Genomic DNA, 14,774 nt, shown 5'->3' with positions numbered 1-14,774 from the left:
GTTTTATAGATGAGACTGTTCGGCCAATTTCAAGACCTGGTACTGGGCAAAGAGTTGTGTATAATGGACACAAGATGATACATGGACTAAAATTTCAGTCTGTTACTTTACCCAATGGATTAATTGGAAATATCTTTGGACCAGTAGGTGAGTACGTCATTTGCAATGTTCCATCCTTTACACATAAGTCTTGCGCACAAACCAATCTGAGGATTGTCACTAACTTTGCCAAAGTTTTAAGGCCTGTACTAATGATTGATAAAATATATGCACTATTTTAGAAGCCAGAACTCAAAAACCATACCTCATCAGGCCCCACATGTAATTCACTACTTTCCGGTTAGAAATATCACATGGGGCCCTATGTTGATTAGTCCAAATTTTACAAGAGAAATGGAATGAAAACCATCATTTCCTGTAGGGTCTTGTGAGACAATAATTTCTTTGATGAACTATATTACCTTTATATTTTGAATAACCCTTTTTAAGGTGGTTCGATACAGCCTTTACTGGACCATACATAGCACTTTCAATTGGCGTTTTACCAACCTTCCCTTGATCTGGTCGATGTGAAAATTACACCAGTTTTTGGAAAAAGATTGAAGTTTGGCTGCACGTGCTTTTTGAGGTAATTGATATTACCGTGGAAACGATAAACCAAAAAAATTATAATCGATAAAGCATGAATTTTTTTCGAACCAGATCTGTTATAGGAAAGCTGATGCCAATTTTTAAAATTGCGATCGTATGGCAAGGGGAATACGCAAGAATAAAAAAATTGTGTATGTTTGATTTCGAATAAATCGCGAAATCATTTCAAATCATGCTTTATGTTTAATGAAATTAAATGGACTGAAAGAAGGACACTTTTGTAATGATATTGCTCCAAAAGACACCAAAGTGTGCCTTAGTGAAGTTATGTTTTGAAGCCATAAAGGTTTGTTGGTTTGTCAAGTTTCTTGATATCGAGAACGAGACTTTTTCTGAACATCACTTCCATAATAAATTTAGAACAATTTTCGATTGTAAGCGCCCATTAACGACGGCTAGATAGATTTTCTTGAAACGTTAACCATGTATGCCCGGTAACGTTAACAATTTTATTCCAAATTTTCATTATCATTGATACACTGGAACACTTTTAAGCCGGGGACATTGAAGGGGTTCTGAACACCGCAATGCCTCAAAAAAAAATTCGGCAAATACCGCAATATCGCAAAAAAAAAATCGCTAAATTCTGCAATACTGCAATACCGAGTGGAAACGCGATGTCATACCAAAACCACTACTCTGTATGTTAACGTTTGGAGCAAATAAAACGGAAAAAAACAATTAAACAATGTGTTAATGAATGTTAGATCAGGTAATTTTCGATTTATACAAAATAAGTAACATCCATTGGTGTGTTGGCTAATAATTAACAAAAAATAATACACTTTTTACGATTGCGACACAAGGAATTGCAGTTTACCGTTTATCGCGTGAACCAATTTTTCAAAAGATGAGTCCCTCGTTGATAAATTTGAAATCTATCCAAGCAAGCTCAGAAACGCCAGGAATTCGACAAAATTTAGATTATAGGGTTTTATGTTAACCCATTGACGAGTGACAAGGCTTGGCCTTTGTTCCACTTCTGAAGTCATCACTTTTGGCCAAACTTGGTGTCATTCATACTCAACTTCTGAAGGAGGAAAAGATTTTTCCAATGACACCCAGATCAGAGTGATCGGCTCAATGGAGCCTGAAATATGCACGAAAATTTTCAGCAATTTGAGTGAAAATCTCACAGCAAAATTTCCTGCGACTACACGTGGCTACTCCATGGTAAAAATTGCCCGTCTCGATGATGCTTTCTCAGAATGCTTTGAACTGGAAGCAAGCCCGGTAGAAGGTCAATCACTGCAGCAAAAAGATAAGATAAGGAGAAAAAGGAAAGGTAAAAAAAAGAAAAATTAAAAAAACGAAAAGCCTAAAGACGTAGGTCACTTTCTCGTCCAAAAACTTTGATTTCTGCGCATGCCCGAGCAAAAATTTCATAAATCGCGATGCTAGTGGAATGAAAGGCATACTGTCATGTTGCAAATGCCTTCTTGAGTAGATTGGAGCTAATTTGGCCCTTATCCAGCCTGAAAATCTCCAAAATGTCCTTTCCTTGCAAAAAGCTCTGGGATCAAGGCAATAAGTTAACATGAGAGCTAAGTTTCATTTGGAATGCCCAATCGGAAACTGGAGAAGGCTCGGAAAACGCTGGGGGACTTGAAGGATAATTTTGATACCGTCCAAAATGCTGAATGAAAACCGCATCCCCCAGGTTCGGAGAATACCGCGACACCGCATTTCGAGATTAAAATTACCGAAATACCGCAGGAAAAATTGTCCAATACCGCAATATTGCAAACCTTTATGTCCCCCTCTTTCAAATTTGTCGAATAAGTGGGCACTCGAACCCACGAAAAAGTTACGTTGCGTTACAAAATCCCGATATATAAAAAAATTATGCTAAAACATTAATATATCAGTATACAGGGAAAGCCGGATAATGAAGTAAAAATATGTGCTAAAAGATAAATAAGGGGTTTTAAAAACATAAAAAGCATGCCAAAAATTTGATCAATTAAAAGCTTTCGCACGAATGGAGTTAGATTGCACATTTAGACTTGGTCTCAGTCTGTTTTAAATAACAATAAAAAAAAAAACATTTCGTAAACGAGGCAGACAAACTTGTTCTTTTGCATTTCTTTAAAGCAATAAAATTATTGCCAATAGACCTTTCCATTAAATTCTTCTTTCTCTGAAATCCCGAAATATTTGAAGAAAAAAACCCCATAAGGTTTTCACCTTTACTAAGGCCTACTTATATGCAAAAGTAGAGCTAATTTTATTTCTTAAGTCTTAACGCACCATATATGACTTTAGTAGACATTTACTCTTAAATTTTCAGTGCAAATCTGCTTTATTGTGCTTTCAGTGTTTTGTTATACAGTGAACCTTCTTTTTACCCCCCGACCCCCTCGATAGAAGAACGTCTGATTTCAAGACATTATTGACTAAGTGTGCAATACATAAAAATGCGTGACATCTTACTTTGTAGTGTGACATCTTACCAAGACGTTTGTATAGCAGCTCCTTATTCGTTATACACAGTCAGTAAGCAATATTTAGACTATGAGTAGTCCCTCTTTCGCTTAGTCCCTCGTGTGCGACGCGAAAGAAAACCGTAAGAAGAAACTGGACGCGCGAGAGAAGTGGAAGATGGACTACTCGTAATCTAATAGCTGCAACTGAGTTTTGGACTAAGTACAGATCCTTATAGATGTCTGTACTTGCTTACACTTAAGGCAACGCACAAGTCAAACATCTGAGTTGAATTCAGTATCCAGAGTCCATAGATTTAGAAAGAGACCTGGGTTCAAGTTTTCCAGAAAGTTAACTCATATACCTTACAGTACGTTGCTTGTAAATTTCGTCACCATTTGTTTCATGTGTTTGGACGAAACGTAAGCCGTTACACTTCAAAACAGCGTGTTTAAAAGGCAGAGGAAATAACAAAAAAGTACTAGCTAATTATCTGTCAAAAACAAACAAAGTTGATTAGATTTGGGAAGATTGAGGCTGATCACAAATTGTGCATCGTCGAAGAATTGGTTAAATTGATTGAATTAAAATACGTAACTGCTTGGATCCTATGACGTCATATCAGTAAAAACAGGAGATGAACAACATAAAAACCGCTGCCACAAACACAAGGCCGCATGAGGCCAGTTTGTCACAGGAGCTCGAGATCTCCTCACAGACTGGCTCTTTCTTCAACGGAGTATTGATGACTGGCCTGGAGACCAATTTCTTCCAATAATCCTAAGAAGCAGGAGACAAAAGATTATAAAAGGTGCCCATATTCTAGGCCCACTGTGGTGAGAGATAAAGCCCTGGAAACTTGGTATGTTTCCAGCAGCCAAGTTCACCGCTCACTGCACGTTGTCACATGGGTTCACACTGGCCGATACTGGAATTCCCTTCGGAAGATGACCCTTGATGCAGTTCAGGTTTTTAGAAACACTAGGATAACTCCATGGTAATAGATGTCCAACAGTAGCAATTAAATAATGAAAGAATGAAAGATGCGAATGGAACCATAACGCTACTGGAAAAATGACCTAAAAAAATTTCAGGCTCTGAACGGGATTCGAACCCACGACCTTTCATTCTTTCACTAGGATACTGACAACTTGTTTTACAGAAATTTACACGAATTGCGTGCTGCCAAGTGATCTCATAATTTCCTGTTTCGGTTGATAGGGATGGAGAATAAGTAAGCCTTAAATTCTGAAAGCAAGAAGCAGTGCACAATTGAACAGGAATTGCTGCTAAGGTCAGTATCTCATAACTCTGATTCTAGGCTCCCGACTACCAGCCGCTGGACGGGAAAGGAGCCCGCGCTCCTTCCCCGATGCCTCATCTCAAACTGGACTCGAGACTCGATACTTTGATCCTAATTCAATACTCACCGGTAAGCAATAGGCGTTAACGTCGTCCGTGTCTTGATAACTTTTACGTAGTTCAGAGATCAACTTATCTGTCCATTTTTCTGAAGGGTTCGGGAAACTAAGAAGGAACGATGATAGAGAGGTACAGTCAAGGAATTAATGGTCATAGAATTACCCGAAATATCTCAAAAAATGGCTTCAAACTGTAGAAGAAATATAAAGAAACACAGCGGAAGGTCCAAAAAGGGGCAAGCCGGGACGAGCAATACTGTACACAATAAACGCGAACTGCATTTGGCTAAGCTGGATAAGCATCGGCCTTACTGTAATTTTTTTTCAAGTTTATCTTAATTTGTATGAAAATGGCATTTACGAGGCTAGAAATTCATCCTTGTTTACTATGTGGCCTTAATTTTGCCGCTGATAAAGACTGTTGCTCTGCCAAATTATAGTTGGCAGCTGGAGAATAAACTTATGATAAACAAATTAAATGGTCAAAAAAAAGCATTGATCTGATGGGGGTAAATTGAACTCTTCTAATGGAAAATGGAAAATAAAACACGGCAAACCATTTTCTTTCTGCTGAGTGGACATGGAAAAGTGTGGTCGCTTTATATATCAAATGCCGTTTTTCATGGCACAAACTTACTCCACATGTGTTTTGTCAGAAAACTTTTCCCAGGCAGGCTCGTAATTTGACAAGCATCCTGTTAATTTCATTTTCGGGTAGTAAGCGAGGAAAGAGAGGCACATTTCGTTATCTGTACCAAGACCACCCTGAAAAATATATGTAAACAATTAATTCGATATTACACTGCTGCTAACTGTGTCAAATTATTCGCGGCACTTATTGTAAGAAACAAGCATAGACTGCGTAGAGTTTGGTTGGTCTCGTTGCCCACTCCCAGAGCATTCCATTAATTGTGTTCACGTAGTGTAACGCAATCCTAATTGCGTTCTCGAGGAACGAGAGAACTGTACAAGCCCGCGAATGATCCCGACCCGCAAATGATCCCGTAACCGCAAATGATCCCAAACTTGTACCGCAAATGATCGCAGGACCGAAAATGATCCCCAGATTGTACCGTAAATGATCCCGGACCGAAAATGCTCGCCTCGCCATAAAATCTGGAAATGTGAGGACTCAGGAACTTGGACAGTGGATTTAAAATATTAATTTATGCAATCGCTTCTTTTTATTACTGTGAAACTCAGAAAACCATCAACATTTGGATTTGATTCCAAAAGGTTAATTTGGTACTGAACCAATCACAATAAAGTTCAGGACACGCAAACTGTTGACCTGTTTGAGTTTTTTTTTTTCTCATCAAACTTTTTGGCACTTCCATAGATAGATATTGTTAGAAGAAAATATTCAATGAGTTCACTTTTTAGTTTTTCACTGCAAAACATTACTGATCTAGATGCCGGTCTAGATGGGAAAATCTAGACCGCTTTCAATATCGATTTTAACCAATCAAATTCGTGAATTCGGTAGCACTCAGTCCTTGTGAGACACAGCCGTATAATAAGGGAGAATAATGCCCTACAATTAGCCAATCACTGCAATCAGAGCGCGCGTTATATCGCCGGGCTACAAACACAAGCCATATAATAAGAATACTTAAACTGAGACGGCTGGCCTGAAAAGAGTAATACGAACAAAGGTTTAAAACACGGACAACAGAAATATTTATGTGGTCCAAGTGACATACTCCCATGCAAAGTTAACCTCTCTTATCGAATCCTGGTTATCTGTGCACTGTATATCATCCTCTGTCACTATTATTTGCTCATTTTATATTGTTTGGAAATGAAACCTTTCTTTCTTTCGGTCACAGCCATTTCATGTTTTCATTGTTTTTTTAGAGTAGCAACTGGTAAATTAAACTAAAGTAAGGGAAAGTATCCAACTCTACATACATTTGTCTGGTTTGCTCCTGTCCGGTATTTACAGACTGTTGTTAAGGAATCTCCCTGTCAAAAAATATTAAAAACAGGAATAAAGTGACAGGATATCACGTACTGCAAATTCATGTGTATTTTGTGACAACCTTCAGTTATTCTTTCTTACCGGTAAGACTGTTACCTCCCTCCTGAGAGAATGGTACTCCTTCGATAAAAGAAAAAAGAAAGGAGATAGTTCAGAACAAAGCTCACCTCAAAACCTTTCGCTACTATGGGGCCGTGTCTCTGCATACATCCATAACTTTTAAAAATACAAGCTTAATCAATTTTACATGTAGTACAATTCTATGCCCAATTAGCCTACGTACCAAGCGTTCCAGTTCGAGGAAAGTTATGAATTTCTCACCTTAATTTGTGTGTGTACCGACTCACCTGAAAGTTGAAGTCATAATGGTCGTCCCTGCCGATCTCTGGAAGTTCCACTCCCTTTCTCACATGTCGAACATATACCCCACGACCTTATTTAAAAAAGGATTAATAAATTCAAGCATACCCTCATATATATAGTTGTAATATTTTCCAGAATTGTTTGTGGACTAGTTAAGCAATAGAGCACTTTTTCCGTGTTTACTTAGCCTCATCTAAACCAGTGACGAGAAGGGTTGGGAAATTCGAGACAGTTTGCATAACTTTCGAGAATTCTCCCAACCCTCCGCCTGTTTAGATGAGGCTATGTAAACACGGAAAAAGTGCTCTATTGCTTTTATAAAATAATTCTCAAAAATATTCGCTAATCTAAAACGTCACAACCGTGTTTACATACTCTCACCTGTAATGGACAATTTATAATGGTAATTGAACTGAGTGGAGTGCAATTTGGTCTGAATCATACGAGTGATTTCAAAATTGAACGGGCGCACAGCACGAGTTCGATTTGAAATCACGAGTATGATTTCAGACCAAAATTGCACGACACGAAGTTCAATTGCCACTTTATTAGATCCATCTTGAAATCGCACAATTTTATCGCCTTAAATTTTAGAGTTTTGGTGCATTGTTCCAGTAGCCGGTTTGTTAAAAGAAGCAGAACCAGAAACGCCTTTACGTCTATTTAGGATGCAAAACGATGTCATGTGACGAAAACTCATTCGAGCATGACAAAGAAACAAGCAGTTCTGAAATCAAAACGAAAATATTCTACTTCAGGTACAAAAGTTCAGTTCTCGTCGCCTGAATCAATGATGGAAGGCCTTCCTTTCTTCTATGGTTGAGGCTGAGACTTTCATTGTCTTTAGAGAAGGAATTTGAAGGTGCATCCTGTGTAATTCTGCGATTGATTTCTTTTGAGTTGTGAAACTCCCTCGAATGTACGATGCCCAGTGGATAGTACGTTTTTTTTTCTTTTAAACACTATTTAATGGCATGATTTTAAGGGAGTCCAGCTCGTTATCATCTCCGTTTCTTTTTGTGACCTTGGCGTAGGGTGGCACGGAACAACATTTCCTGGAATTTCCAAAAAAGCAGACAACTTTGCGAAAATGTTTGAAAATAACTATTTCTTTCTGGGACATGACTGTATACTCGTGTAGACTGTATGAGCTTCTGCACACCATTTGACACTTGCATGTATGATTTCTGAAGGATAAGGATAATTTTATTTAATGTCATATGCAGAGGATGTGGCTACCCAAACCCTGAGCCAGAGTGATAAAAGTGTTTGACAAGTTAAAAGTACTACACATATCTATGTACACTGCAAGTGTTACTTTGGCCAAGTCTAAAAATTGTTGGTTTGATAAATTTTCTGTATATAATTTTTGTTGAAGAGAGACTGTGCATTTATACATTCCCAGCATTTGTGGAACTTACATTTTAAAGAGCACTTGCAAACTCTGTAACAGTGCTTTGATCCAAAAAGACCTGGTTTCACAATGCTGATGAGCTACTGCAACCTTCTTTTTCTAGGGAAAGATAACTGTAATGGGCACAATCAACCCAAACAAAGAAGTGGTTGAATCCTTACTTGGTTACAAAAAGCTGAACGAGGAACATAAGCGGAAAGTCATGCAACTGAAGGATCTACTTGACAAATGTCTCATGTTAGACCCAGCAAAAAGGATCTCACTCAATCAGGCTCTCACACATCCTTTCATCACAGAAAAGGTTTGAGCCGACGAACACTGTTAATAAGACTTGAGTTTTTGTGTGTTCTTGAATCCACCATTCACTCTATTCTAATTGTTAGACATTAGACATTTTAAGAGCGGCTCTTAGATACATGTAGTTGCACACTTTTGTGAATGGCTGCATATGTCTTCACAAACTGTTGTTTGTAATTTTTCACACACAAAGCTACATGCTCTTATTCTGAGACTAATGGGGCCACTGCATACATTCTACAGAAAGATATATGTACAAGGAAGCAAAGTTTGTGTTAAGGTGTAGTCTCAGTGATGTGAAGTCATGGGCATTGTACACTGTAGGACAGCTTCTTTTGGGAAACCTAAGTTCATTCCTATCACACTTTCACATGATGCATGCAAATTGCATCAAGTAATCATTGTTACAGAGTGTAAGTCAATAGATCCTTTGTATACTAGTCACGAATTTCCAAAACAGTACACACATCATGGGCAATGCGCATGTGTTTTTCATTATGTTATGCCCAGGTCAAACAGTTCCAATGTGGGAGGAAATGAAATCTTGTTTGACCTTCCTGTTTTGGACTGCATACAATATTGACATGCCGTGATACTGATCGCAAATGTTTGATCATTGTTGGAAAAATGATGTCATTGTTGAAAAATGTTGGGAACGTTCTAACCAGGGCTTGTGTTAGTTGAACTCAGGGCTCAGACGTGAGTGACAAAGAGTTTCAAATCACGCTTTAAATAATATGAAAAAAAGAACCATCCATGATGTAGACTGTATTGTTATGTGGTGTATAAGTGCAAACTGCCACCCCTAAATTTAGCTAGAATGTTTTGAAAAGAACGGAAAAAAATACGTAGTTGTAGATTAAATGATGAACTTCTCTATATCTTGTGATTCTTTTAGCCCTACTTAAGCAGTGTCGTTTTTCCATTACTAATTAGCCAATTCGACCATTATTGTAGCAACTAAGCTAAGATTAAGTTTGTAAATACAGTTATGGTGCGCAAATTGTGTGTTGGTTATTTTTGGGGGGAGGGAAAATACATGTTTGCTGTCTTTTGATTCTTAATTTTAAAGTTTTTTTTTGAATGAGTAAATTTATAAGTGTATCAACTTGTTTATTGGGTTCTGGCCTTCAAAGCTTAACCAGAGGATCTACACCATAATATCATGGGTGACAAATTACTCCATAATTTTGGCGCGAAATTTAAGCGTTAATTTATAAGTTCACATGTGAAATTACCAAACTTCCATGGCAACGTTTGGCGCAAAATTTCTCGTGTACTCGTGAAATTACGAAATAATTTCACTTGCGCATTGTACGCACGCACTCATGTTTGGGTTTTGTGCTGCTCTCTTGTCTGGATTTCATGTTGGCTTTCGCGTGATGGAATTACAGAGTATGAACCATCTCCCTTGTCTTGGCTCTGTCGTTCAAGCAAGGTTACTCGAAGCTCTGCCACAAACAAGAGAGCTCTCAGCTCACAGCTTAACCCCGAATAGCAGGCTAATACTTACTGCGGAACGCACCGTGTATTTCTTATGCAAGGACTGTGCATCCAACCTTGAACATTACGTTTTTAACCGACAATAGATCGTGCAGGAAAACAGTAATATTGAAATTAATATTACAACTAATTATTATTAATTGTATTGATTTTGCCGTCTTAAGATGGCAGTGTATTGTGATAACTTAGCAGCCAGTTATCTGCAGTCAGAAATATGGCAATTAACTTTATTAAAAGCAGCTCCTTATTTACCCAGATTTTGCTTTGTAGTGGCAAAATTAGTTGAAACCAGATTAAAGATTATTATTTTCTTGATTATATTTTTCTTTTATCATATTCTGACTGTAATGTGTTATAGTTTCCCCACAGGAACAACCTTGGTACTGAGTGACAATCAGCTTAACATGTTCAAGAATAGCTATAGCATTTATTTCTCCAGTACCTAGGGTAATGTTCACTGTTATTTCAAGCTTCCTACTAAATTTGAAGGTTCTATGCCAATAATTAAAAGTCTGAAATTACTTTCGATTGCTACAGTTCTTTATATCTGAATAAATTTAGACAGTGCTGCACTTTCTCAGAGCAACCAGAACTGAAAATAGTGGGTTGGTCGTGTTTGTGGAAATCAAAACCAAATGTACAGTTGCAGTGTAGTCATAAATGGAAATGTATTAGTTCACCTAGTCTACCTCTCTAGGTGGAAAAAGTCTTGAATTGGACTGTGTTGATCACACTAGGTGGACCACTCCAGAGTTGGAACTATAAATATTGATAATAATGTAATCATTTTGTCATGAACGTTTTAAGTGGCGTTAGCAGTGCCAGTCAGAGTCTCCCTGTTTCCCTCAAGGGTTGTTAAAGGAGCTCAGTCACGGTTTGCACATTTTGAAAAGTTTAGCCTCAATTTTTCAAATTCGTCGTTTGCAATCCGTATCAATCTTCTCCATCCTTGACCATCCTTGTTCCTTTATGGTTTATTGTTATCTCTTTGATGTTTCCCTATCTTAGTAAACTATTATTTTCAGGTTTCTTTCCAATTAAAGGAGATTTTGTAGGTGGCCAAAAAAAAAAAAAAAAAAGACGAAACACCGTGACTGAGCTCCTTAAAGGTTTGAATAAATTCAAGCATAGGGAAGTAGGGGCTTGGTGGTGGCATTGAGACAACTTGAGGACATAGACAGTGTACAATCGACCTTATCGAAGCACCGTATTTTGGTATCATTGCTAACCAGTTCTTCTCTTACATTTTGCCTTTATGCTGGTTGTGCTACTGAATCCTCACACGGTTATACGGTGAAATGGATTAAAGAGATATCGCATCTTTATTGGAGGTATTCCTGTGAGACATAACACAAAGGACATGGAAAACCTAAATGTACAGTGGCTCAAAAGGTCTTGGTTTCCCAGTATTTGACATTGCAATACGGAAGTATTTGTCAGTGTATTTACAGGTGTTTTGCTTTCACGTTTTGTTTCCTTCAGTTTACTTGCATGTAACATGATATTTATTTGAATTCCTGCCTTTCTCATTGATTCTGGTTGGAACCCTTCTTTGTGACCATTCAGTGCGGATTGAGTACTTTCATGTAGCGTGTTTCAGTAATACGCTGTACAGGCTGGTTCTGATTTTTAAGGCCGTAGTAGGTAAAACCATGTTGTCACACCATGCAGGTGAAAAGCTACTCGTAAAAGAGAGTACATGTATCTTAAGCTGCAGTGTAAGAATATGACTATGCATGTAGTTATCAAGTTGGCTTGATGAGAAACATCACATTAAGTTTTGAACATTTTTGGCTGACATATTTACGCGTGTGTGCTCTATCTACAAGATCCCTCGCAAGGCTTAACGGAGATCAACATCAATGTAGATGATGGTCAGCGAGAAAATAGCATCATGATGTACAACCAATTCTAAAAACTTACATAAAAGTGTCTAGCAATTAGTGAGGTGACCAAAGTTACTTTGTCAACGAAGCGAAGCCCTGAAGCCCAGTATGCCTGGCAATGGTGGAAGCTTAAGACTTTATCTGAAAGAACTAGAAGCCGAACTATTACAGAGCTTAAAGGAGCTCAGTCACGGTATTTTGAGTTATTTTGGCCACGTACAAAACTAGCTTTAAATTGAAGGACACCTGAAAATAATAGTTTACTTTGATAGAAAAACACTAAAGAGATAATACTAAACCATAAAAGAACAAGGATGGTTGAGGATGGAAAAGATTGACACGGATTACAAACCACGAACTTGAACAATTTAGGCTTAACTTTTCAAGATCTGCAAACTGTGACGTAGCTCCTTTTAAGGGAAACAGAGTACGTACACTAACATGTGCGGGGAGGTTGGATGCAACAGCTTGCTTGCAGTTGAATTAGATTCATTTTGTAACATTTTTTAGTCTCCGTAAAGCTTTCCAAAATTGTTTTTAAAATACGCCCTTTTTAGAGCCCCACTTCTGATGTACATGTATCCATCAGTTTCGTTAAGTTGGTTTCCCATCAGTGTTTTTTGTTTCCACTGCAGGTGGTAGAAGGCAGTCAGCGGTAACCAAAGGTACTGTGACATCATTGAGATTAATAATTATTTATTAATAGCAAGAGGGGATGAAGGGCAAAATAAATAAATAAATAAATAATAAATAAATTGAAATATTTAGAGAGGAAGCCACATCAGTCCCAACTGGTTTTCATGTGAGCCCTACATCCTGGTCGCATTGGAATTTGGAGACGTTGGTTTTTGTGGAGGGAAGAAAACCAGTGTACCCGTCGAAAAACCCTCGGAGCAAGGCGAAACCCAACAACAAACTCTGCCCACATACATTGTATGACACTGGGCCGGAATCTACCCGGGCCACTCTGTTGGGAGGTAAGCGCTCTTTCCACGACGCCAATCCTGCTCCCCGGTTATTGGTTAATCCCCAACCCACTGTTATTTACATGTAGCATTTGCCAAAAACTGAAAAGGAATTGTCTGCGTTCAACCAAGCTAACAGCGCGGAACCTCACATTTACAAGTCAAGCCACTTGCTAATCCTCTCCCAATTCTTGTGCCAGGTTTCCCTTTGGGTTCCTGTCATCTCACGAGCACTGACTTCATCAAATTTACATAGCTTGCCATCGTTTATGGATTTCTACAGATCTCTACGTCTAAGCTTTTCAAAAATTACAATAGTGAAAATTAGCGGGATTGCTTCTATTATTTTCATTATCCCACTGATCAAGTGATTTGGTACTTATATACTTGTTTTCTTCTCCTAGGTGAGTCGTGGAGACCTTTCAGTAAAAGTATCAGCGAGCATGCAACCTGTGAACTACCCGTGCGTTGACTAAACTTTGCGCCAGGACCTTGCTTGCGCTTCGTGCCCAAGACAGAGAAAACTATTAGGACTAAGCCTGACTAAGCTTGGATTTTGACCAATCACGCCTCATTGGTCTCAAACATTCTCTAGAAATAAGCTAACGAGATTGTAACTCTTTTCTCTCAAAGCTTGAGATCAATTTTCGGGTTGCACTTTCTAAACGAATTGCCCGTCGTGGATTTCCTGTAGATCAGCGCGTGTATAACTGTTTCGGTATCGAATTGGGAAGAAATCTCAAGGTTAGCTTGTGATCACAGTATCCACAAATACCTGCAGGAGGAGTCTAGTAACAATGACTTGGGATTTTTGCAAGTGCCGTGATTAAAGTTCGATGCATCTCTGCTTTATTGTGTTATAAATTTTAAGTTATGTAGTGAACAACATGGCATGCCGGAGTCTGTTGTCGATTTTAACTGAGCTTAGCCTGAGTATCCTGATTTTCTCTCCCTTCTCTTCCCCGGCATGATACTCGGGCTAACTTGAGTTGGTCTTAGATCAGGCTTTTGCTTCCACCATCTCCATAAACGAACCCCTGATTTCAGCATAGTTAATAGAGGGGAATGGTTATGAAACCCGACAAATGTCTTTGTTGTAGGTTTTTGTTCGCTTTTTTGGCCTTGACCGTGCACAAAACACAATAGTTGTTTACTCCGTACTGCGGAACTAACCAATAGAAACGTTTTGGTTACGTAATTCACGCAGTGTATGAACGCAAAACAAAAGATTGTGCACGGTCGGGACCCTCCAACATAAATCTTGGCATCGTTGTTTGCTCCTTTGATGTTTGCCGGGCTTCATAACCATTCCCCTCTGGAAAACTAATATTTCAGGTTATGATTGATTGTGTAGTACCAAATGATAAAAAAAGAACTCGAGTGACATCCTAATCTGACTTGTTTATTTTTTGTAGAAGTTGCACTGCTTTCCCTTAAAAAAAAATTGTTCCTTGGCGTACTAGAAGGCGCTCACTTTTATTATTCGTTACGCAGCCAGTTAGCAATTGAGTTTTGGTTAAAATACAAATCGTTAAAGATGAACGTGCTTGCATGCACTTGGGAGTAGCACTAGTTTAAAATCTGAATCGATTATCCCGAGGTCCCGCGGTAGAAAGAAACTTAGTTCGCTGTTCGGAAATTTCGAAAGGAACCCCCCAAAGGTACCAAGATCGTGTTTTGTGGGCGTAGCTTGATTGGTTTTCCACCCCTAAGGCCCAGTTCAGACGTCGAACTTTTCATGAGCCGAACCTACTACGTTGAGTTAAGTACAAGAGAAGTTCGGCCTCTAAATGAGTTAATATTGGAACGGCTAAGCTATTCTTCCCCTTTAGCTCAGCCGGGAATTTCGGCTTTGGAACGGCTTTGATT

At 38.5% G+C, this 14,774-nt stretch overlaps 2 protein-coding genes across 5 annotated transcripts; one reads left to right on the top strand and one right to left on the bottom strand.

Annotated features, from left to right (window-relative positions):
* Positions 1–2,168: 2,168 nt before the first annotated feature.
* Positions 2,169–7,204, bottom strand: LOC145466177 (uncharacterized). Its single transcript, XM_081449932.1, has 6 exons — positions 6,825–7,204; positions 6,559–6,597; positions 6,408–6,461; positions 5,134–5,261; positions 4,506–4,602; positions 2,169–3,855 (listed from the first exon to the last, which is right to left on the bottom strand). The coding sequence occupies exons 4-6, from the start codon at positions 5,235–5,237 to the stop codon at positions 3,697–3,699; spliced, it is 360 nt and encodes a 119-aa protein (XP_081306058.1). The 5' UTR covers positions 5,238–5,261; positions 6,408–6,461; positions 6,559–6,597; positions 6,825–7,204; the 3' UTR covers positions 2,169–3,696.
* A 401-nt stretch (positions 7,205–7,605) lies between these two features.
* On the top strand, positions 7,606–13,398 carry LOC145465399 (serine/threonine-protein kinase PRP4 homolog). 4 transcript variants are annotated; one of them, XM_081449181.1, is made up of 3 exons: positions 7,659–8,555; positions 12,576–12,605; positions 13,310–13,398. In XM_081449181.1, exons 1-3 carry the CDS (start codon positions 8,483–8,485, stop codon positions 13,375–13,377), a joined length of 171 nt encoding a protein of 56 aa, XP_081305307.1. In that variant the 5' UTR covers positions 7,659–8,482; the 3' UTR covers positions 13,378–13,398. The 4 variants fall into 4 exon arrangements, 3 of the variants coding, with proteins under 3 accessions (XP_081305306.1, XP_081305305.1, XP_081305307.1); XR_014041586.1 differs by lacking the exon at positions 7,659–8,555 and adding an exon at positions 10,665–11,505; XM_081449180.1 differs by lacking the exons at positions 12,576–12,605; positions 13,310–13,398 and adding an exon at positions 10,424–10,628 and having other exon boundaries at positions 7,606–8,555.
* The last annotated feature ends 1,376 nt before the right edge of the window (positions 13,399–14,774 follow it).

This window comes from Orbicella franksi, chromosome 13 (assembly GCF_964199315.1).
Source record: "Orbicella franksi chromosome 13, jaOrbFran1.1, whole genome shotgun sequence".
Classification (NCBI taxonomy): domain Eukaryota; kingdom Metazoa; phylum Cnidaria; class Anthozoa; order Scleractinia; family Merulinidae; genus Orbicella; species Orbicella franksi.
The sequence above is the reverse complement of the archived record's forward strand: the minus strand, read 5'-3'. Positions and strand labels throughout refer to the sequence as shown.